Source organism: Lutra lutra, chromosome 7 (assembly GCF_902655055.1).
Source record: "Lutra lutra chromosome 7, mLutLut1.2, whole genome shotgun sequence".
Lineage (NCBI taxonomy): Eukaryota > Metazoa > Chordata > Mammalia > Carnivora > Mustelidae > Lutra > Lutra lutra.
In genome coordinates, this window is record NC_062284.1 from 100048824 (window position 1) to 100074018 (window position 25195).

The 25195-nt window shown below is 40.7% G+C and overlaps 1 protein-coding gene across 3 annotated transcripts in view; it reads left to right on the forward strand.

The window, feature by feature from the left end:
• GNG2 (G protein subunit gamma 2) overlaps positions 1-17689 on the forward strand; it is a 116032-nt gene extending 98343 nt beyond the window's left edge. For all 3 annotated transcript variants that reach the window (XM_047737497.1, XM_047737496.1, XM_047737495.1), the window contains one exon: positions 14393-17689. In XM_047737497.1, coding sequence (XP_047593453.1) covers positions 14393-14521 — 129 coding nt within the window. In that variant the 3' untranslated portion in view covers positions 14522-17689. The remainder of the gene's footprint in view (positions 1-14392) is intronic.
• Positions 17690-25195: the final 7506 nt, after the last annotated feature.

Sequence of the window (25195 nt, forward strand, 5' to 3'; positions counted from 1 at the left end):
TTTCAAGCCTGCATCCCAGCACAGTTCTTGAGGTCTTTTTAAGCAACAAATTCAAGTTAAGTCAACCCTTACTGGTGCCTTTAATGCAGGCAACTCAACTGAAGGACTTGACTGAATGACTGATGCCCTTACCACACATGTGACTTCCCACACATAGAGGCAGTGACCCCCTGTCAGTGCTCATATCTTTGCCTGATGGCTTGCAAGCATTTTGTGACATCAATTTTAAAATGTGTCTTCATTTCAGAATGTAATGAAGACAGAACTATATCCTTACAGACTGTTTAAATTCTTAGGTCTGATTTGTATCCTGACAACTGCTTCTCAGAGCTGTCAGAATGTCTGCCTAGAGTTGGTTCCTATTTTTTCAGAGCCTAAAATCAAAGTTTGGTAAACTTTATTGGGACTCTCTAGGGTCACCTTTTCTTTACTTCCAATTTCTCAGCCCCAGTCTAGCTGGAGAGGTTGCTGGATAGCTGGGTTTCAGCAATGGTCAATCTGAGAAGATCCACGCTCTTATCAAATGTAATTCCTTCACATGTGCATCAGTTCTCATCTCCCTAATCCAAGGTCACACTCCATCACCTGTCCATCCTGAATCATCAATTTTGATTCTCTATGTCATCAGTGTACAAACGTAGTATTATTTCTCCATCTTAAATAAAATTTTATTTTTTTCCTCTGAATTGCCCACTTCCTCTTCCAGCAACTGCCTCATTTGTTTGCTCTGCTTTGCAGAACTTCTTGGAGAAGTTGTCTATACTCACTATCTCTAATGTCTCTTTTCCCTTTCTTTTGAAAAGTTATTTTTACTCTGGAAATAATCTCAGAAATACAGCAGGACTGCACTGCAAATGCCATACAAAGTATTTTGTTTTCTCCTGAACCATTTGAAAATAAGTTGTCAAAAGTTACCCCATCAACACCAAATACTTTAGTATGTGTTTCCTATAAGTAAAAACATTCTTCTACATAATCATAATGCAGTCATCAGAATTAGGAGACTAACACTGATACATTACTACTTTCTAGTCCTCAGACCCCATTTAAGTATTGCAAATTGCCCTATTCTCAAAGCCCTTTGAGAAAAGGACCCAGTTCAGAATCATGTATTGCATTTAGTTGTCCTGTCCATAGCGTTCCTTGAATTTCATGGTCTTGACACTTTTGAAGGTTACGGGACATTCACTTTGTAGAACACCACTCAAGTTGGGTTTGTCAGATATTTCCTTATGATTGAATTCAGGTAACAAAACAGGAACATTAGGGGCGCCTGGATGGCTCAGTGGGTTAAGCCGCTGCCTTTGGCTCAGGTCATGATCCCAGGTCCTGGGTTCGAGCCCCACATCGGGCTTTCTGCTCAGCGGGGAGCCTGCTTCCTCCTCTCTCTCTGCCTGCCTCTCTGCCTACTTGTGATTTCTCTCTGTCAAATAAATAAATAAAATCTTTAAAAAAAAATGGGAACATTAATACAGAATTGATGGGGATTTTTATCTCATTACATTTTATCAGTGGCATATGACTTCAAATTGTCACTTACTGGTAATGTTAACTTCATTACTTAATTAAGGTGTTATCTTCTAGTTTTTTCATGTAAAGTTATTCTTTTGTCTTTTGTAGTTAATAAATACTTGGATCTTGGGAGACAGACCTTGAGGCTATATTCACTACCCTACTCATCACCAAAAATTTGTTTTTAAAATTGTATTTAATTATATTGATATTAGACTCATGGCTTCCTTTTATTCAGTGGTTTATAATCTGCTACTATCATCATTTATTTCGATGTCTTAATTGGCACAGACTGAAAAGCTAGCTACCATGTCCTTCTGACGTGATTCCATCTTTCTTTGACTGCTTCCTTAGTGCTTGGCACAAAAAGATGTTATAGGGTCCTTTTATTATTTCCCTGCCCTGACCTTAGAATCACCCTTTTCTCTAAGAGCTAACTAGTTCCTTTGAGAATGGTATTTAGAAATGAAACTCTGGATGCTACTTGTTCTCATTGCTAAAGTGTTTGAAGTGTTGCTGCTCCAAGTTCCTCTCAGTGGATAGCGTTAGAGAACACTATACATGTCTATTTATTTCTTTATCTTTGTATCTGTATATATGTAGTCATGAGTTCACACCAACACCACCAGTTCCTGTCCTATACCACAGAGTATATTCTAGCTTTCTGCTTCCCATATTTGTAACTCCCTTCACTGACAATGAGGATCCTTGCTCCCCTGGTCTGTATTTGGCCAACTGTCCTGTAGGGAACCAAGGTCCCATTCCATGACCTCTCCTCCCGACATGGATGCATTCACATCCCACTTGAGCCCCTACACACCTCACCAGGCTATCCTATACAGATGCTCTCCTCACCCTGCTCAAGCTCTGACCTCCCACTGTGGATCCCTGATCGAGTGTGGAGCCCACTTTGCTTAGTCTCACCCAATCCCTTTAAGACTTTAAGAATTGTTCATGAAGAAGAAGGAGAAGGAGGCCCCAATTGCTTTTAACCCCATTCTGGTGAGGCTTTCACTCCCACTATTCTCTTGAGCCTGCTCTCACCAAGGCTGCTGATGACTACAAATGGCAAAATCTAATAGTCAATTCTCCATTTCATCATACTTGACCTACAGGCAACATTTGTCATGGCTGATGATTCCTTATGCCTTGAAGCATTTTCTTCAGCATTTGGTTCTCAACAGTCCCCACTCTCACAGAGGACTATGTCTAAATTTCCTGTTCTGGCTCCTCCTGGGCTCCCCAGTTTCTTACACTGAAGTGTTCTGGAGTTCAGTACTTGTCCCTCTCTTTTCTATCTAAATATACTCTCTACTTTGACTCTTGACTCCCACAAAGTAGTCACTGCTTTCCCCACAGCATTCAGAGTACAAGGAGTACATTGTAAAGGTACAATGCAAGTCAGTGCTTCCCCTCCATTCTGTAAGTTTTCACCCAAAGATTAATTGCCTTCTCCATTAAGCCTAGCTGCTGCTTCTCCAGTAGTTCCCCAACCCCCTACACACACTCATATTCTTAATCCCTTTTACCCTGCTCTACTTTTCATTTCCTTATAAAACTTACTACCCTCTGGGGCACCTGGGTGGCTCAGTTGGTTAAGTGTCTCAATTTCAGCTAAGGTCATGATCTCAGGGTTGTGAGATTGAGTCCCGTGTTGGGTTCTGCAGTGGGTATGGAGCCTGCTTGAGACTCTGTCCCTCTCCCTCTACCCCTCGCAACCCCTCTCTCCCTCTCTAAATAAATAAATAAATTAGTTAATTAATGAAAACTTATACCTTCTACCATTCTCTATAACTATTGTACTTTCTTTTCTGTTCTCTCCCTTCTCCCATTCAAATACTGTATCAGCAATTTGATGATGCTGTTCATTGGTGTAGTTGAGTCCTGTTTCTTCATTTGGGTTTTGTTGAGTTACTTGAACCTGTGGGTTTGTTGTTTTCATCAACCATTATGCATTTTTCAGCCGCTATGTCTTCAGATATTGTTTCTTCCTTCTTCTGCACCCACAATCTTTCTCCTGTCCTTCAGAGACCCCAATTATTTATGTATTCAGGTCCTTAAGTTATTGTCTACCCAGGTGTTCTATTCATATTTTTTCAGTCTACTTTCTCTGTGTACTTCATTTTGGAGAGGTCCTGTTGTTATCTTCAAGTTCAATCATCTCTTCTTCTGCAGCATCTAAATCTGCTGGTAATTCCATCCAGTGTATTATTTATCTCCAGAGATTTGATTTGGATCTTTTAAATATCTTCCATATCTCTTCTTTTCATGTTTTGCTTTCCTTTACCTTCTTGATTTTATGGACAGTATTTACAATAGCTATCTTAACAAGATCCTTATCTATTAATTTAATCATCTGTGTCAATTCTGGGTCTTCTTTGTAGTAATCCTTCTTCTTGTATGGGAGAGATTTTTTTTCTCCACTTAATTATATGCCTGAATTCTTTTTTTTATTGGATTCTAGATATTGTGGCATACTGGAATTTTTTTGTATTCCTTTTAATATTTGGGGGTTTTGTTCTATGGTGCAATTAAGTTACTTGGAAACATTTTGGTCTATTCAAGACATACTACTTACTGAACATTGGCATGTGGGTCTGTAACAGCCTTTAACCTAGGCCAATTTGGCACCACTCCTGAAGCAATACTCCTTATAGGACTCTATTCAACCCTCCAGTGTTATGAGATCTTTCTACTCTGCCTGTGGAGGCACAAACTACTCCAGCCCTGTCTGATCATCAGAGATTATTCCATTTGACTCTTTCTGAATATTTTTTGCACAGCAGTTTTCTCCCACATATGTGCTGATCAATATTCAACTAAAGACAAAAGGAATCCTCTGGAGGCCTCCAGAGCTCACACTTTCTCTCACCCTCTTTCTGTGTCTGTGAAGCTCTTTTTTCTCTGTTACTCTCTCCTCAACTCAAGGAGATTCCTTAACTCTGTTTTGGTGGCCCCTCCCTGTATCATGGCCTAAAAACCCTTTTTACACAGTCAGCTGGGTCAGTCATGGGGCTTATGTTGTCTCCCTTCTCTCACTGATCACTATCTTCTGCTGCCTGTTGCCTAACATTTATAAACTGCTTGTTCCTATATTTTTCCAGTTTAATTAGTGTGTGTTTTTTTCATCATAATCTGAATTAGAAATCTGGAAAAATACATAAGTTCTACAAGGACAGGAATCTTTGTGTATTTTCTTCCTTTCTTATTCCAAGTATCCAGACCTATGCCTGGTTTATTAGGTACTCAGTAAATATTAGTTGAATAGAATATTTGTTGAATAAGATTATGTTTGAGAACTCCTTCAGGAATTATTTGAGTGTCTACCCTGTGTCTGGCACTGATCATACAGTGGTAGATAAAGCAGATATAGTTTCTGTCTTCCTAGAGTATAGTGTCTAAAGTGAAAGACAAATATCAAACACAAATAAACAATGGTTGTCGTTATAAATTGTAAGAAGTGTTTTCCTATAAAGGAAAAGAATGGGATGAAAGTACATAATGAGGAAAGTCATTATTGGATGAAATGGTCATTGAAGACTCTGCAAAGAGGCAATATTTCAATTGACACCTAAAGGAACAGAAGGAGTCAGGCTGTTGAGAAAATGAGGAAAAGAATATTCCGGGGATTGTATATGTGAAGCTCTGAGGCAGAAAAGAACTTGGAGCTTCCATAACATTAGCGGAGGTGTGTGTAAGGAGGGAGGAATGCCACACATGAAATTGGAAAGATGGGCAGGCCCAAGCATGCAGGCTGTTTTAAGATGTTTTGGTTCTCTACAAAGTACAATGGGAAACTATTAGCAGTTTTGAGTAAGAGTGGTATGAGCCAATTTATATTTTTAAATTAACTTTCTAGCTGCAGTATGGAAAATACTACTCTTGGCACAGTAGTAAAAGCTGGGAATTCATTTACAACTGAAATTCTTAAACTTTCTTCTGCCCTAGACCTGTTTGGCAGCCTACTGAAGCATATGGCCTCCTTCTCAGAGTGATGTTTTCAAATTACAAAGGAAACTAATCATACTGAAATACAGTTTATCAGAATAGTTTTTAGAAAACTATTTGTGATAGAGTTATATAGGTACTCCTTTATTGGCTGATATAGAAGACCTAATATTGAGTCTATAATTATACAGTGGATAAACATAAGTGAAATGTTGCAATGTTTATAACAGTACTTATAATGTGATGGGAACTATCTGACTTCTATGGCTAAACCAGTCAGAGGGACTGCTAATGCTACTGTTTATGTTGTCTACATCTGGGAATGTAATGGACAGAAATGCTAAATCTCCATTTGAGGTTAGTGAAAATAAAGATGTAACTTTTATCATCAACATTCACAGACCAGATCACCCCCTGAATTCTATCTGTTGACCCTGTGTTAGTCCATTTGAGCTGCTGTAACAGAATACCATACTGGGTGGCTTAGAAAAACAGACATTTTTCTCACAGTTCTGGGGCCTGGGAAGTCCAACATCAAGGCACTGGCAGATTCCATGTGTAGTGAGAGCCCGCTCCCTGGTTAATAGATGGTTGACTTCGCACTATGTTCTCATATGGCAGAAGGGGCACAGGAGCTCTGTGATCTCTCTTATAGCACGAATCCCATTCATGAGAACTCCAAATTCCATCACATTGGGAGTTAAGTTTCAACATATAACTTTTGGAGGCTATGAACATTCAGTTTATAGCAGACCCCTTGGAAAACCCAAATTAATCGCTTTTTAGTTAAGAAATTATTTCCATAAACATGGAGAAAGAAGACGGGAACCTAAACTTGGGTAGTCACCACAGCAATGACAATAAGGAGACAAATGTGAGGTATTTTTGGAGGAATAAGCAGTAGGACAGGAAAGAGAGAGATTGAGTAGGGTTACTGGAGAAATCTTAATGGAAGAGTGATATATAGTGTAAAGGACACAGTGTGCAGAACGTTAGCAGGGATAGTCAGAAAGAGACTTGCCCATTGCTGTGACTCATTGAAGGCAGGGGACAAGGATGACACTATGAGTTAGAAAAGAAGGATTAAGTCAAGAACGCTAAGACTCACTACTCACGCACTCATGATCTGTGAGACCTACAGCAAACACCTTCCTAATGAAGCCTCAAATTCACATATTCAAGATGAGGACAGTAATAGCTTATGACCCATAACATTGTTGTAAGTATTAAATAAGATACTATATGTAAAGGGGTTAGCACAGTTCTGACATATAGCAAAGGCAGAGAAATATTAGTAATTATTCTCATTATGGCTAGGGTTCTGAAAATGTGTTGGACTATCATCCACAGGGAAGTGCAGTCTAGTTAAGGAAAACAAGATAAATCTCAGAAAATATTTTGAGAAAGAACGTATTTGGAATCAAGTGTTCAAATATAAGATGTAAACAACTCCTAAGCTCTTCATTTTGCCCAATATAGCACTTTCTGTGTCATAAAAAGATTTTGAAAATTTCTGCCACGCACAGGCCGACCTTGTTTTATTGCACTTTGCTCTACTGCCCTTCTGATACTGCAGTTTCTACACATTGAAGGGTTTTTGGCAGCCCTGCATTGAGCAAGTCTATCTGAGTCATTTTTCCAACAGCATTTGCTCCCTTCACATCTCTGTATCCCATACTGGTAATTCTTGCAATATTTTAAACTTTTTCATGATGTGTTTTGGTGATCTGTGATGAGTGATTATGACTTGCTGAAAGCTCAGGTGATGGTTAGCAATTTTTAACAATGACGTATTTTTGAATTAAGGTATGTACATTGTTTTCTTAGGCATAATACTGTTGCACACTTAACAGACTGCAGGATAGTGTAAACATAACTTTTATATGCCCTGGGGAACTAAAAAATTCATTTGACTCATTTTATTGTGGTATTCACCTTATTGCGGTAGTCTGGAACTGAACCTGCAATATTACTGAGGTACACCTGTGTTTGTGTGTGAATGCTGTATTTGTGTGTGCTGGTGGTGCAAGTGAGTTTTACATATTACTCTTGCCTAGTCTTCGCTGCTTACAGCTGAGCTCCTGTTTGGAGTAATAATGACTGTGGCTCAAACAAGTAAAAGGCACACACACAAAAAAAGTCATTGAGATTCAGTCTGAAAGTCTGTCCTTTGCTTTCATTTAGAGGAGCTAAGACAAGAACAGGCTGTTTCCTTTCATTCCGTCATGGTAGCATTTCATAAAGATGCACAAGGAATTTCAATTTCAGCTTTTGGAACTAGCCCTGCATTTGAGTAGCTCATATGTAGATAGCTGTGGCTTAATGGCAAAGCATCAGGGTTCAGTTCTTTTTCTGCCAAGAGCTTTGCTATATGACATTGAACAACTCAAGCCATCTGCTGAGCCTTAATTTGTCACCTATGAAAGGAATTTAACACTTCTTACCTCGGGATTATTGTGTAGAGCAAAAGAGAAAACCCAACGTCTGAAACATAATAGGAGCATAATAATATTTTTATAAGAGATGTAGTGTCGATTAAAGAGCAATGCTTTAAGCCAAAAACTGTAACAAGAGACAGATGTCCTTACATAATGATAAAGGGGTCAATTTATCAAGAGGATATAACTATCATAAATATATATACACCCAACACAAGAACAACTAAACATATTAAGCAAATATTACCAGACCTGGGATGCCTGGGTGGCTCAGTTGGTTAAGCATCTGCCTTTGGCTCAGGTCAGGTTCCAGGGTCCTGGGATCAAGTCCCACATTAGGCTCCTTGCTCAGCAGGGAGCCTGCTTTTTCCTCTGCCTGCTGCTCCCCCTGCTTATGCTCTCTCTCTCTCTGACAAATAAATAAATAAAATCTTTTTTTTTTTTAAAAAGGAAATGTTACCAGACCTGATGAGAGAAATAGACAATAATAAAATAATAGTAGGAAATTTAACAGTGGATAGATCACCCAGACAGAAAATTCATAAGGAAACACTGGACTTGAACTATACTTTAGACCATGGATCTAAAAGACATGTACACAACTTTCCATCCAACAGCAGTAGCATACATGTTCTTCTCAAGTGTACATGCTACATTCCTCAGGATAGGATGAATAATAGGCCCCAAGATAAGTCTTAGCTAATTTAAGAAGACTGAAATTGTACCAAGAATCTTTTCCAACCACAGTGATATGAAACAGCAAACCAATAGATCAAAGAAGAAATAAGAAGGTAAATCAAAAAATACCTGAAAACAAAAAAGTGGAAACACAACATCCCTAAATTTATGAGATGCAGCAAAAACAGTTCAAAGAGGGAAGTTTCCTTTCACCTACATTAAAAAGGAAGGTTGGTCTGTCCTAAGTAACCTAACTTTAGACCTCAGGAACTAAAAGATCAAATTAGGGCTGAAGTTAGCAGAAGGAAGGAAATAAAGATAAGAGCAGAAATAAATGAAATAGAGACCGGAAAAATAATAGAAAAGATCAATGAAACCTAGCGCTGGTTTTCAAAAAGATGAACAAAACTGACAAATCCTTAGCAAGGCTAAGAAGAAAAAGAGGGAAGACTCAAATAAAACCAGAAATGAAAGAAGACATTGAAGTTGATACCACAGAAAAACAAAGGGTCATAAGAGACTAGTATGAAAAAATTATATGCCAATAAATTGGATAACCTAGAAGAAATGGATAAGTTCCTAGAAGCATATCCCCTTCCAAGACTAAATCATGAAGAAATAGAACATCTGAACAGACCAAAAAAGAGTAAAGAGATCGAATCAGTAATTAAAAAGCTCCCAACAAGGAAAAGCCCAAGACCAGATGGTTTCCCTGGTGAATTCTACCCAATATTTAAAAAAGAATTTATGTTAATCCTTTTCAAATTCTTCCAAAATCAGAGAAGGGAATACTCCCAAACTCATTATAAAAGTGCAGAATTACCCTGCTACCAAAACCAGATATGGATACTACAAGTTAAAACTACAGGCCAATATCCCTGGTGAATATATGCAAAAATTCTTTACAAAACATTAGCAAACCAAATTCAACAGCACATGGAAAGGATCATACGCCAAAATTAAGTGGGATTTATCCCTGGGATGCAAAGATGGTGCAACAAATCCATAAATGTGACCCATCACATCAGTAAAATGAAAGATAAAATATAATGATCTCAATAGAGGCAGAAAAAGCATTTAACAAAATACAACATCCTTTCATGATAAAAATTCAATAAATTGGGTATAGAAGGAATGTACCTCAACGTGATAAAGGCCATATATGACAAGCCCACAGCTAGCATCATCCTCAGTGATGAAAGATGGAAAGCTTCATCCTCAATGATGGAATGAAATGGAATGAAATGGAAATGAAATGATGGAATGAAAGATGGAAAGCTTTCTTCTAAAATCGGGAACAAGACAAGGGTTCCCACTTTCACCTCTCCTATTCAACATAGTACTAGGAGCCCTAGCCAGAGAAGTCAGGCAAGAAATAGAAATAAAAGGCATCCAAATTAGAAAGTAAGAAGTGAAATTGTCTCTGTTGGAAGATGATATGGTCATATATAGAAAATTCTAAAGATCCCACACAAGAAAACTTAGAACTAATCAACAAGGTAAACTAAGCAGTAAAGTAGCAGGATAAAAATCAGCATCAGACATCCATTGTGTTTTTATACAAAAAAAAAGAAATAGAAAAAGATATAAAATCTCATTCATAATAGCATCAAAAACAGTAAAATACTTTGAAATAAATTTACCCAAGAATATGAAAGGAATGTGCTATGCATGTTTAAAGAACCGGTCCCCTTGATGAGAATGAAAGCCAAGCTAGGGTCTCAATGAAAGAAATTTAAGACACAAATAAATGGAAAGCTTATCTGTGTTCCTAGATCAGAAGAATTAATATTGTTAAAATTTCCATACTACCCAAAACCATCTACAGATTCCTGTAGTCCATATCAAAATTCCAATGGCATTTTTCACAGAAATAGAAAAAAAAATCATAAAATTCGTATGAAACCACAAAAGACCCTAAATAGCCAAAGCAATCCTGAGAAGCACAAAACTGGAAACATCACACTTCCTGATCTCAAACTGTATTACAAAGCTGTAGTAATGAAAACAGTATGGCATAAAAAATAGACACACAGACCAATGGAGTCAAATAAAGAGCCAAGAAATAAACCCCAGTATATCCCATCAACTAATATTTTATAAGGGAGCCAAAATACTCGGTAGGGAAAAGATTATCTCTTCAATAAGTGGTGTTGGGAAAATTGAATAATCATATGCGAAAGAATGAAACTAGATCCACATCTTACACCACTGAGGAAAACTAACTCAAAATGGATCAAAGGCTTAAATATAAGACCTGAAGCTGTAAAACTCCTAGAAGATGACATAGGAGATGAGCTTCTTGACACTGGTCTTGGCAATGATTTCTTGAATATGACAGCAAGCATACATGCAACAAAGGCAAAAGCAAATCAGAGGTCTACATAAGACTAAAAGGTTCTGCAGAGCAAAAGAACAATCAACAAAATGAAAAGGCAACCTTTGGAAAAAGAGAAAATATTTGCAAACCATGTATATGGTAAGGGGTTAATGTCCAAAATATATAAAGAACTCATGCAAGTAAAAAAATCTGATTAAAAATGGGCAGAGTAACTGAGTCGACATTTTTCCAAAGAAGACATATAAATGCCCAATCAGGATGTGAAAAGATGTTCAATGACACTAATTAGGAGAATGCAAATCAAAAGCATAGTAAATATCACTTCACACCTGTTAGGATGACTATTATCAAACAGACAAGTGATAACAAGTATTGGTGAAGATGCAGAGAAAAGAGAACCCTATATGCTGTTGGTGGCATGTATAATGGTGCAGCCACTATCGAAAACACTGTGGAGGGTCCTCAGAAAGTTAAAAGTAGAACTACTGTATGATCCAACCGTCCCAGTTCTGGATAAATAGCCAAGGGAAATCAGAATTTCAAAGAGTTATCGGCACCCCCCTTTTCATTGTAGCATTATTCACAGTAGTCAAGATATGGAAACAACCTAAGAGTTCATCTATGCATGAATGAATAAAGAAGATGTTTTATATACACACAATGGAATGTTATTCAGCCATGAAAAAGGAAATCTGGCCTTTTGTGACAATATGATGGACCTGGAGGGCACTATGCTAAGTAAGATAAGTCAGACGAGAAAGACAAATACTGTATGCTATCCTGTGAAACCTAAAAAATCCAACTCATAGAAACTGTAGAATGGTGGTTGCCAGGGGCCGGATGGTGAGGATATAGGGAGATACTGGTCAAAGGCTATAAACTTTGAGTTATAAGATGAATAAATTCTGGAGACTGAAAGTATAGCACAATGACTATCATTAACAATACTGTATTATACACTTGCAAGTTGCTAAAAGAGTAGATCGGAAATGTTCTCACCACACACATACAGAAAAAGGTAATTATGTGAGGTGTTAATTAACTTGTAGTCACAGTTTCATGATACAGTAATATATCAAATCATTGCAATATACACCTTAAAGTCACACACTGTTATTCAATTATATCTCAATAAAGCTGGAAAAAAGGTTAATAAAAAATTTTAAATGAAAAAAAAAAAAAAGGTGAGACTGACTTTTATGCAACCATTCGAACAGTATACCCTAAACCTACCTGGAACCTTAGAATGTGATCTTATTTGGAAGTAGGATACTCATAGATGTTGAGATGAGCTCATACTGGATTAAGGTGGGCCCTAATCCAATGATTGGTAGGTAGGAAATTTGGGCACAAAGAAGAGAATGCCATGTGAGGACAGAGACACACAAGACAGAAGGCCATGTGAAGATACAGGCCGAGATTGGAGTGGCACATTTATAAGAAAAGGGACACCAAGGATTGTTGCAAACTACCAGGCGCTAGCTAAGAAGCATGGAACAGATTCCCCTGGGGCCCCAAGGGGGAACCAATCCTACTGAAACCTTGATTTTGAACTTCCAGTCTTTAGCACTGTCAGAGAATAAATTTCTGTTGTTTTAAGTCACCCAGTTTGTGACAATTCGTTAAGGCAGACTGAAGAGACTAGCAGATATGCTAATACCTATACCTCTTTATATCAGTCAGAGTCGACTAGGGTTTGTTGCAGTAACAAAAGGTCCTCTCCTCCCATTCTTAAGGGCTTACAACAACAAAGATCTACTTCTTACTCCCACCACATGCCCTTTATGGATTATCTGCCACTCCACACCATGTCACTCTGAGCAGGGACCCTGGCAAAGGCAGTAGCCTCTGTCCAGAATATTGCCTCTGTCTGGCCTATGATGAAAGGAACAGAGAGTCCGAAAATTCAAAAAGACTTACAGGGTTGGAAGATGAAAGAAGTAAACCATAAAATTGAAAGGCCCTTAAGTGACACAGCTCGAATCAACTCAGCCATAAGGCAAGGACCAAATCAAGGGTGTGGCCACTGTGACTTTTGTTAAAACCTCCGAATCCATTAAAGTGGTTCTCAGTATATTATTCAGTTGGACAACTTGGCAGAGAGAAAGAGCTTGGCAAACAATGCATTGGGTCTTGATGCTTCTGCCCCAAAGTGACCCACATCACTTCTCTCACATCTCATTAGCAGAGCAAGTCTGATGTCATTGTGTGGGTATGTGTAATCCACCTGTAGGGTGGGGCAGTGAATTTTTTTTTTTTTTTTTAGCAATGGTATCATCCATTCCACTCTTATAGAGGAATATCCTTTCGGTAGTCACTTTGAAAGGCTATCATAGGACTACAGTGATGTTAAAAGCTCTTGGAATAATCTCCAGAGCAAGTATGTCATGTGAGAAAGTGACTCTTAACTTTATGGTTTTTGAACCCAAATTGACATTCCTCAGGTGGATCATTCACTTAGCCGCCAGATGTAGTTAAAATTGACCTCTGGTTTATCTTCCCAAATCAAGTCTATCCTCAAGTAGTGAAAATTTGCCATTCTGAAGGCTGGTTGAAGGAAGGTATTCCAGACTATTCCCAAGACGAAGCTACAGAAAAGTGAGAAATGGCTGCATCACTGAAATCACTGACCAGCCTTGCAGTGGGACTCCTCCCTACAGGATACAGTGCCAGACTGAAGTAATATATATTTCAGATGTATAATAAATTATATGCAATGATGCAATATATGAAAACTGAGCTTGGGAGGCTCAGTTAAGCGTCTGCCTTCCACTCAAGTCATGATCCTGGGGTCCTGGAATGGAGCCCCACAAGGGGCTCCCTGCTCAGTGGGGAGTCCGCTTCTTCCTCTCCCTCTGCCCTTGCCCGCCCTGCCCCCAGTCTGCTCCTGTGCACTCACTCTGTCAAATAAATACAATTTTAAAATACATACCTACATAAAAATGCATAAATAAAAGTAAAAAGGAAATTAACATGGCTTCACCCTTTCCATGTGTGGAAACTAAGCAATTTGCATGGATTATCTCCTTTAATCCTTGCAGTCAGGGCTGGGACTAGGATGAAGTGGGTAAGGAGGCACAAAATGTATGGAGACCTGCATTGTCTGGACTGTGCAAATGCAGGGTTGAGCCTCACGTGACCCTAACAGCGAGCACCCCATTCCGTTTGTGCCCTAAGAGCCTCACTCACCTCGCCCTAGTCTCTTACCTGCCAGAGACAGCCGCGTGAATCAAGATCACCAACCCCCTTCTTTGCAGAGAAGGAAACCGAGGCCCTAAGGAGTTTGAGTGCCTCTTCCCCACCCCCCACCGCCTCACTGTGACCTGCGCAGTCCACAGAGCTGAGCCCAAGTCCTTGGGGGATGGAGGGGTGGGACAATTAGACTCAGAAGTCGGCCCTGGCCGCCTGCGCATGCCTGGATTGCTTCCGCAAATGCTTCTTCTCAAGGTAGGGTTGTTTTTGTCCTCTTCTTCAGGTATCCAAGGCCGCCGCAGACTTGATGGCCTACTGCGAGGCTCATGCCAAGGAAGACCCCCTGCTGACCCCGGTCCCGGCTTCAGAAAACCCATTTAGGGAGAAGAAGTTTTTCTGCGCCATCCTTTAAGTCTTCGCGAGGAGCCTGTAGAGCCACAGGGCTCCTGGGACACTGATGTTGGGTTTTTAGCAAAGTGGGCACCTTTCTAGTCCACAGCATTTAAAGAGAGGGAGGAGAACCATCCTGGAAACTCCAGGCTATGCATGTTTAAAGAACCGGTCCCCTTGATGAGAATGAAAGCCAAACCACATCCTGAGTTAAGAGATCTGATATCTGCAGAACTGCCTGGAGGAGGGGAATATGTAAAGATAAAATCCGCCTCGTTTCTTTTCTGCTGTCCCTTCCCAAACCTTATGTTTATGCTTCATATTTAAAAAAATAAAAATAAAAACAGACAGCTGTACTGAGCTAAGATATGTATGACCTTCTTGGAATGAATATTGCCTTTAGAATACCCTTTGATAAGCTGAATTGTCCAGTGTAGCTGCGGTTTGGTTTAATGGCATTGATGTTTAGTCTTTGTGCCTTTTTCTTTTTTCCTTCTCTCCTGCCTCTCCTTCCCACCCCTTCCTGTTAGAGTAGTGCAGAGCAAAGACTGGATTATCTGCGAGACTGAACTCCAAGGATGAGCACCCAAGTGTTTAGGGAGCTGTTCCCCATGGTTTGTCCTCATGGTGATAACAACAAAAAATGTCCAGTTGTCTGTGTTCTCTTATCACCATTCCTAACATTTGTACATGATAGCTTTGATTCTGCAAGTAAAAGTAAATCATGTGTTGTGACTGGTGCTTTCATATATTTGTGACGATTTTTGAGTAATACTGCATGAAAATGTCCCTATGTTACATCCATTCAGAAGGTTTGTTGTTTAACTCAAGTTTGGAACAGGAATAAGAAGGAAAAGAAGCTGGAGAAGAACAAACTCAGTGTCTTAAAAACTGAGATGACTTCAGAGCCTTAGCCATGCCTAAAATACCTCTGAGTTCACGGTGGCTTAAACGCCTCTTCAACGTATTTTCCAGAATCCAAAGCATTTTGGTTGTATCCAGGATCTAGGGCAGCACAGGAACCAACGGGCAGGAGAGGGAAGGAAGGATTCACCATCAGTGGGGAGGCCTTTTTGTCATAGAATAAGAGCCAATTTCATCTTCCCCTGCATCGTGGAAATTTTAGATTGAACAAACACTTTCTGTTCATTCAAATATCAGGAGAAATAAACCAATGGCTCCAGAGAAGACCCATTCTCAGAATCCCGGCTGTTCACCTGCCAGGGAGAAGGAGGCAGGTAAGGGCCCGCCAGCACCACCAGAAAGGGTTCTGGCTCTCTTTTGCCACTGGGATAGTCTTCGCTTTTCACTCAACCAAATTTCTCAAAAGAGCCTTTTCTGGTTTTGTTCTCCATCTTGTTTGTTAGAGTCTCTCAGTCTTTCTTTACAACTTCCTTGCAGCTAGAGCTCTCTCTTCCTGAGAGATGATATTGAAACTGATTTTTCATTTCAGCTCTAGCCTTCATCAGTAAGGGAAGGTTCTGGAAACCTGCATCACTTTTTTCTGTGCCATTCCCACGCAAAAGAGGACTGGTCTTACAGCTCGCTGTTTACTTTGAAATTGCAAAAGACCATTTCCAAATTAATTCTATTCTCTTTCCCTTCTCTTCCTTCTGTTAAAAAAAAAAAAAAAAAGTGAGGAAGGAAAAGAGAAGATATAAAAACTTAATAGGCCAAGGACAGATTTCAAAAGAGTTAGTAAATATTTTCCTTAGCTCCTTTTTAAGGGCATGATGGTAAAAGAATAAATATAACCAACTGGGGCAGGGGCAAAGGAATGCTGAGATACTTGCAAAATGTATGGCTCTACTTCTACAACCGGGTACTTCTGTTCAAACCTTGCGATGTTGTTACAGTCAGAGAGACACTAATGAAGATTTAGTGGGAAGACCCTGGCCGAGTATCATTAAACTATATACAGTGTTGTACCATTATAGCTTCGTAATACTGTGGAATCAGCTAAAACCATATCACATTTTAAAAATTATCCAAAAGAGGAATTGAGTATGTGGTCACCTAAAAACTAGTGTGAATAAAGCACCTTTTGATGGTGATTAAAGCGTCATTGTAAGACCCCAAGGATTTTCATAATCCACACCATTTATTTTTCTTAGAGGGATGCTTATGTTTTTAGGTAAATCTTGATCTTTGGAGCAATTAAAATGGAATTAAAACTTGAAGGAAGCACTGTAATATGGCTCTGGTAATTAAAAGTTAAGGAAGTTCCAAACTTGTGACCTTGTTTACAAAAGAGGAAAAGCAGAAAATACACAGCCCATCTGAAATTAAGTTTAAGGAAAATGTTTTGGCTTTTTCATAACTTCATGTCCTGTAGTATGGCACTATAAAATCAGAGTCTTTATATGAGTTTTTGCTTATTGGTATTTTTACTTGTTAAGGGGGAAAGAAATCTTTTGATGACCTATACCTCTAAAGAGCTTTAATTCTGTTAGAGATTCAACAATCATGTCCACCAGCATAATTTTATCTTAAGGAATAACTAATAGGAAATATTAACTTAATTTTTCAAGGCCCTAATTTCTGTATATAACGTATTGGATAGTAATAGAAATCTGTCATGCAGTTAGCTTAAACTGTAACAATAACCCTCACATTAAGAAAAAAAAAATTCTTGCATTGTCTTCAATATTAACTCTGATTTATTTATTCTTCCTTCCTTTCTTTCTCTCTCTCCCTTCCTCCCTCCCTTTCTTTTTTTTTCTTTTTCTTTTCTTCTTTCCAATTTTAAACCAAGAACCATTTAATTTAAATTAGAGGTTCCAAAACAGTACTTTGATCCAAGATTAATTTTTATAATAATATTTGAAAGAGATTGCTTACCAAGGAAAAATTAAAAACGATTTCTCTATATACTCCTATTCACAAATGGGATTTGGGGAAATCAAGCATGCTGTCTTACATTTTTGTAGCTTTCTTGTTTTTGCTTTTTGTTTTTGTTTTCAAATGTTTGCTTTAAGCTGCTCCTGGCAATGGTGAATTGTTACATATCATTAATGTTTTCCCAACCCAAGGATTGTTCACCTTTTTTCCTATATAAGATCTGTGGAGTGTGTCTTTCAAAGAGAGGGAAATACAGGAATGTTAAAGCAGGAAAACCTGAATGTGATGTGCACATTTTCATCCCACATGGACAATGTATTTGTTTTAATAAATGGAATTTTCAAATTCATTTCATATGCAGTCAAGTTCATTATGAGGGCCTGGGGGCCCGCTTGCCCATCGATTCCATGGTTAATTTGAGAAGGATGATGACACATAACAGGAGGGTTGGGGAGATAGGAATCCATTGATTTTTTTTAGGATTTTGTTAATAGAAGTGTTCTAAGGAAGGGCTCACATGAGACTCTTTAAAAGCCTGTCTCCCTGGGTCTTTACGTCTTAAAGGCCCATGCCTGGGGACAGAGAAAGGTGATGCGGAACAGCCCAGGGCTATGGCAGGTTGGACCATGAGGACACGAGCTACACTCTAGTGTGATGCACTGGGGGTTTTTCCTTCACCAAAACAAAACAAAACAACAACAACAACAAAAACCACAATGCTGTCCATAAATTGTTCATGATTTAAAAGGAGTTCTGGAGAAGACAAAATGCTTAGAATTCTAGATTCAGCAGCTCGTCAGAGATAGTCTCAGTCAACAAAACCTTCTGTAGGCTCATCAAATGATGCCATGAATAATAGACCCCGTTAGGAAAGAAGGAAGGGCGGGCTCTCCCAGGAGTTGTGTCAGGGACAGCCACATCTTTAAAACTGATAAAAGGAGCCACTTGGAGTTAGTGCACTTGTCCACTTACATCGTTGTTTCGCTGGCAGGGGTCCCTGGACCACCTGCTTCAGAATCGCAAGTGGAGAGGCAGATGATGGGCCCCAACTCAGAATCTCTGGCAGGGGCACTTAAAGATATGGGCCCCACTGCATGCTGGAGCCTGAGGACCACCGACTTAAGTATTTACGACAGACAGCTTTTCACAATGCCTAAGGGGAGGCACAGACCAGTCGTACGTGTGCTCACTTATTCCCACAGCCACAGGAAGTGCCTGACCAGGAGTAGACATAGAACCTTTTCTACCATAGAAAAGGTAGACAGATCCTCCGTGTCTCCATGGGACACGGAGCCGAGGCAGCTGGTGGTTTTTGCCTCTGCTCCTGTTTTGTTGAGCCCATGTGAAAGGATGGCCTCCAGCTCTGGTTCTTTAATAAGCTGGTCACATTTTAGACAGCACTCACAATGACGTGGGAATTGGAGCTGGGTCAGCTCCAATCCACAAATTGCAAATAATTTGCCAAGGGAAATCCCTTTCCCTTTGGTTCTGCCCCAAATCTACATTTTCTTCTATTTAGAACCAGGAGACTCAGGCAGAATTTATTTTTAATGAAAAGGGTCATGGGCTCCCGGGCCTTTCCTTGGTAAGGACTCCTACTGTTTCTCCATGTCCTGGGGATGGGGGTGCACCTCCATCCTGAGGTGACAGAGAGACGGTGCCTGTGACTTCATACTGTACCCATGTAGGAGTCCATCTAGCATGAGCTAGAGCATCAGAGCTAGGCCCCAGTGTTCCCCCATGACCTTGGGCAAGCCTCTGACTTCTCCACACTATAAGATGGGGAGAAGAATACCTGCCTCATTGCTTCACCAAGTTGTCAAAACTGATTGAAAGAGAGAAGGTATGAAGGCATCATGAAGGAAGAGGTGATAAAGAATCATTAGACACTGCTTGCACAACTTTCGAAGAGAGGAAAATTCTCAATAGTTCCTTCTCACCACTTGACTCACCTCCTTTCCTCTCGGCCCTCACACTACCCTGTTCAGACCCTCGGTACCTCACATTTGAATTTCTATCACATCTACTGGTGTGGCTTATCTCCTCATCACCTTCCACTCTGAGCCATCCCACTGACCCCAGGTATTTGTTAGAACTCCTTTGGTTGCAAGTGGCAGGAACCTAACTGAAACTGGCTAATAATGGAAGAGCTCTGAAAGAGGTCCCCCTTCAAGTTCAGCTGGATCCAGGTGCCAAGATGATGTCATCAGATGTCTTCATTTATCCTTTGGTCCTGCTTCCCCCTGCACTGGTTTAAGTCTCAGACGGACTCTCCCCTGCAGCCTCAATATAGTATCAGCGATTCCAGGCTTGCTCTCACCAGCTGAGCAATCACAGAAGAAAGATAATAACAGCTCCAGCACAAGTCCCTGGCTGTGTCCTTGCAACACTACCTAAGACTCTCATTGGCTGGATCTGATTTGTGAACCCAGGCATGGAGGTGGGGTCACTGTATCACAGGGGCAGAACAGCAGATCTAAGGAGATTGAAGCATGACCACTAGCGGCAGAGAGATGGAAGGTCAAAGGCAGGAAAAACCTGATGCCAACCCCATCTTGCCAGACTCCTGGAGGCACCCTTCAGTTCCAGCATGCTCACACACCAGGGTGCACTGCCTCGTGGTGCTCTTCCCAACCCAGCAGATCCACACTCCAACCCTGGGGAGGCAAGTCCCACCCTACTAATTCTACCTTCTTTTCTAAACTTCCTTGCGGTTCATCCAGTCTCCCATAAATATAATATTTTCAATCCTACCTCCATGTTTTGGTTTATGACATTACTCCCCTGGAATGCCATTACTCAACCCCTCAAGTAAATAAATCTTGCTCATTTTTCAAATCTCGTCTGAACTCCGTATTGTCAGTGAATGACTTCAGGAAATACTTCTCTCTTTCCTCTCAACTCCTATTGCCCTTGTCATCAGCCTCAAATAATTTGGGCATTTGACTGTGCTTGAGGCATGTGCTGGGGTAGACACCGCATGCGTGCCTTCACGGGCTTTGTGGTTTAGTGGAGGAAGGAAACCAGGAAATAGTCAATTACCAATCGGAATGACCAGTTGTAGAACACAGGAAGCTGAGGGGAGGACTGGGGAGGTGGCGAGGTTGGAATCTGTGCTTACTATATGAAAATCTTGTCTTTATGGGTAAATCTTAATTTCCTTGAGAGTAGAAAACCCCAGGTGAACAACCCTCAGGGCCTCACACCACACTGAGGGACGTTAATGTCATTGCCAAGTACTATGTGTCCAGCGCAGCACACGTGCCTGCAGAGAGAAATGGGCCAAGGCAGAGGCGGAACCAGTAAATGCTGGTCTTGAGAGGCTGCCAAAGGCAGCTAATAAGGTGACTCCCTGCTGCACTATGCTCAGCAGCTGGCTCTGTGCACAGAGCAATGATCCAAACTGCACTGAGCTCGTGGTCTCCCTTCCCGCGAGACAGTGCTGGCTAGTGTTGTCGGGACTCCATTCTCTTCCACCAGCAGCCCCTTGGCCCCAGTGATACCACCACCATCCTCCAAACCAGAAGTGAGATCTAGTGGGTACCTGCGGGCCCAGGGGCCAGGTGAATTACACCCCTGGCCACGTGGCCTTCATCTTAGCCCCAGGGGCAGGGTCTTGTCCAAGATGTGCTGGGAACACTCTCCTTAAGTGGCCTCTACTGGGTCTCTATGTGGCTATTTAAACTGAGACAGAAATTAACTAGAACGGACTAAAAGCAAAGATTCAGTGCTTCAGCCACACTAGCCACATCTCAAGTGTCCAAGAGGCTACCATTTAGGATAGCAGAGATCTAGAACATCTCCATCATTACAGGAAGTGCGATTAGACAGTGGTGCTCCAGGGCCATGCTAGCAGCCTTTTTTACCACCCCACACAACTGAGAGAATGTACCTTATCTTCGTCCCAGATTTGGGCAAAACACACACATGCACAAACAAAAAAGGAGAAAATCAGAGTACCGTGATAATCACAATTGGCCGTAGGTCATGGTAAATCCTAGAGGCTGTAGTATGGAAGACATAGGCTATGGACTATAGATCATTCCTGGAGCCCCCTGAGCCATCAAGTTACCCCCGTGTCTCTCATTCAAGAAAGTGCATGAGAATGGTCACAAGGATGACCACCATAATAGCAGTGGCAACGATCATGCCAACACAGATTGGGCACTTAACTGTGTGCCAGGCACAATGCTCAACATTTTAAGATACTGTTGCATTTCATGCTTATGGTGGCTCTATGACATGGATGTCATCTATCTCCGAGAGCAGATATCTTATGTGCCTCATGTCAAAGCCTGTGACCCACTTTGATTTCAGCCACAGTTTGTGGTGAAGATTCATTTTTCCCAGGGAAAATTCATTCCTCCCACCCCCCAGGGCAGTCCTCAATCAATGAGGGAGGAGATTAATGTCTCCGGCACCCACCCTTCAGAGGATAATTCTGGGGGTACATTTCATATTGTTTCTCAGAGGGTCTCTGGCAGGATTGAGCCTCAATTGTCCAGAATAGTAACCAGCCCAGGAATACACCCTATTGATTTTTTCCTTCTTATCTGTCTCCTTTTTTTTTTTTCTTCCTACTTTTCTGCTTTCTGAGATCACCCTTGCCACCATTCAACTATGTTCCCCCAAGGTCTAGATCCAGGCTCAGTTTCAGGAGACACTCGAACTAATTTGCCTCCATTTTACAGCTGGGGACTTTGAGATCTGGAAAGGCTGACATTTCCCCCAAGTTCCCGTTGCTATCAAGTGGAGATCAAGGATAAGAACCTACATCTGTCTTGATCCCAAAAGTTTAACCGTTCATTACTATCTCATCATAGATATTGGAAGGCAAGTACTTGAGAAGCAGGCTATTAGAAAGTTCTGAATCTGTTCTCATTCGTAGAATAAGTAGATTTTTTGTAAACATCAAACCTCTGGACTGTTTTTCTGGAAAGACGAAATCAGGGAACTCTTTCTTGTAAATCCTTGCCTTATCTTCACTGTGGTCACGTGGTCACTTGCACAAGAAATAACTTCCTGCTTGGAGGAGCCCATGCAGGGAAAACCACGAAGGAAGAGGGACGGGGAAGGTCCGAAGTGTTTATTTTTTTCAGGACTTTCAGGAAGGGAAAATTCCTTCCCTTTCCAACTGCTGTTCTAACAACTGCTTGCCTGTAATCTCAGAGCCCAGTGACCCTCCTAGGGTCAGAAGCAGGGTGTGGGAGGCAGTGGAGCCTTCCAGGGGCTTCATTCCAAAAGCCCTGATTTGAGAAGGGATCAGGAAGAATCTCAGGACAGAGGCCCTTGCAAATGCAGTTTCAAGAATTCACCCAGAGCTTCTTGGAAAGAGATAAGAAAGGTGCTCATTCCCTTTCCCCTCCTCACCCCCACCTCATTTCCTGTCCCTACTCCAGGAATATGCAACATCCCACCACAGCCTGTCACACAGGATCCCAGCACAGAGCAACAGATGCTCTTGCATTTGCCTAAGTACACACAAAGCAAACTGTCGCTTTAAGAAAGGGGTCTGCATGATGCACTGGTACATCCCATCATCAAAAAATCACTGCTTCCACCTGTGGGACATCTTGGTTGTCTGGTCTCAAAGAATATTCCAGAACTCCTGAGGGTCCTGAAATCCTTTCTGTGGGTTTGATCGCTCAAAATTATAATGCTATGGTATGATTTGCCTTTTCTATTCTCATTCTCTCACGAGTGTACAATAGAGCTTCTAGAGCCTACATAATATTGATGTCACAGTAGATTGAATGCAAATGCACATATGAGTATCCAGCACTTGTATTAAGCCAAGCAAGAAAAGGATTTGCAAAAATGTAAATGCCGTCTGTCTCACTGTACTTTTTGTTTTAGAACATAGTTAATTTCATAAAAATGTTATTTTATTAACATGTGATGGGTTTGTTATTGTTACTTCAATGAATTAGTAAATGCATATTTTTTAAAAAAATTCTGTTTTAATTTCCAATGTGATGAATGGCAATAGATGTAACCCACATAAGCCAAGCCTTAATCATTCAAGGGTTCTCAATAATTTTAAAAGTGCGAAGGGTTCCTTCAACTGTAAAGTTTGAAAACTGCCACTTTATGATGTTTCTCCTCCAACCTCTTGCTTTGCAGTTGGGGAAACGTGTCATTCAAAGTCTTATAACTATTTAGTGTCAGAGTCCTGAGTAGAATATAAGAGAATATAAATGGAACATAAGAATATAAGAGGAGATGATTCAAAAGGGCAAGAAATGTGTTAAGTTATCCCATAGGGTGCTGTTCAAATGTTTTCCAAAAAGACATTCCTGAATTCAGATTCACAATTAAATGCTGTGTGAGGAGATAATTTTCCACAGAATAGTTAAAAATCATGACTCACACAGGTGTAAAATACAGACATGTGGAAGATTTCATTTAACTCATTATTGATAAGGAAATCAGGTAGACGTTCCAACCTGTTTCAAAGTAGAAGGCAAAAAGCAGAGATATTTGCAGATCAGAAATACTGAAATGAATTTGCAAATGGTACAAAACTGTCTACTTTCACAAAGGGAGAGGGAAGTCAGTTGAACCTCCCCAAGACAGAATTGAGTTGCGTGTGTAAAGTAAGAAGCATTTCACATGGCTATCCGTTATCCATAACTCACAGGGCTCTAAAATAGCTCAAAGGCAGGAAAAGGTGCAGAACCCCATGGGATCAGAATCAGGTAAGTGGGAAGCATGTGCTCAGAGTGATGCACGGCTTTCCATCAAGGCACAGGTGTTTCTCCCTTAGGTGCCAGGCAGTGATTAAGCGAGTCAGAAGAAGAGGAACTTTGTGTGTTCCCTGCTCTCCAGGATCTTACCATCCATTCATATTACCGTATCTACACACGGAATGTTTGTGGCCCCCGAAACTCATCTGTTGAAATCTTAACTCTCAATGGGATGGTATTTGGCCTTTAAAAGGTGATCAGGTCATGAATGGCGTTAGTGCCCTTAGCAAAGAGGATCTTTGGATCTGGATCTCCCAGCCTCTTGATCTTGAACTTCCCAGCCTGCAGAATTGTGAGCAATACATTTCTGTTTATAATCTACCCCGGCTATGGTGTCCAGCCCCCATGGACTACGATATTCCATGATAGTAGCCGCCCAGATGGACTACAGCACTGCATAACCCAGTGCTAACGTTGGAGCATATGCTGGTTCCTGTACACCAATGAAGTATTTCTGAGGGGTCATTTCTATCTTCTGGGTAATGAAAGCTACCGTCCAGTTAGCGCCTGCTACATTTCAGGTTCTTGGCGTCCTCCTTAATGTCGCTTAGGATAGAGAGTATTATCCTCTCACTTCACAGAGAAGGAAAGAGCCACTGACGAAGTTCAGTCACATGCACGTCCAAGACCACGGTGGATGTGGCTTTGCTTACACTCTCTCTGCTAGCTCAGAGCTGATGCAGAAGAGCCTCCCCAGCAAAACATGCATTTTGCAGCAAATAGTCAACACCAGAAAAAGCAATGAGTTGTGTTGACTCTTGAAAATCACTTGTTTTTAATGAACCTCTGTACCCAGGGCGGAATTTTCCACAGCTTTCGGCTCAGTCGTAGTAGGACCTCAAAGAGCTGTTTTGTTTCCTTCATCGTTCTTGGAGGATATTCCTGGATAGTCTTGGGGAGAAAAATTTACAGAGACATTCTGTCAGAGAAGAGGTGTTGCAATTACAAAGGGAGTTAAAAGTTTGGGCCAACGGATGGCTTAGAGCGGGAGTTGGGCAAACCACAGGCTATGGGCCAAATGTGGTCTTTGTGATGGCCCACAAATTAAAAACGGTTTTTACATTTTTAAATGGGTGGGGGAAAAAACGTCAAAAGAAGAATGACATTTG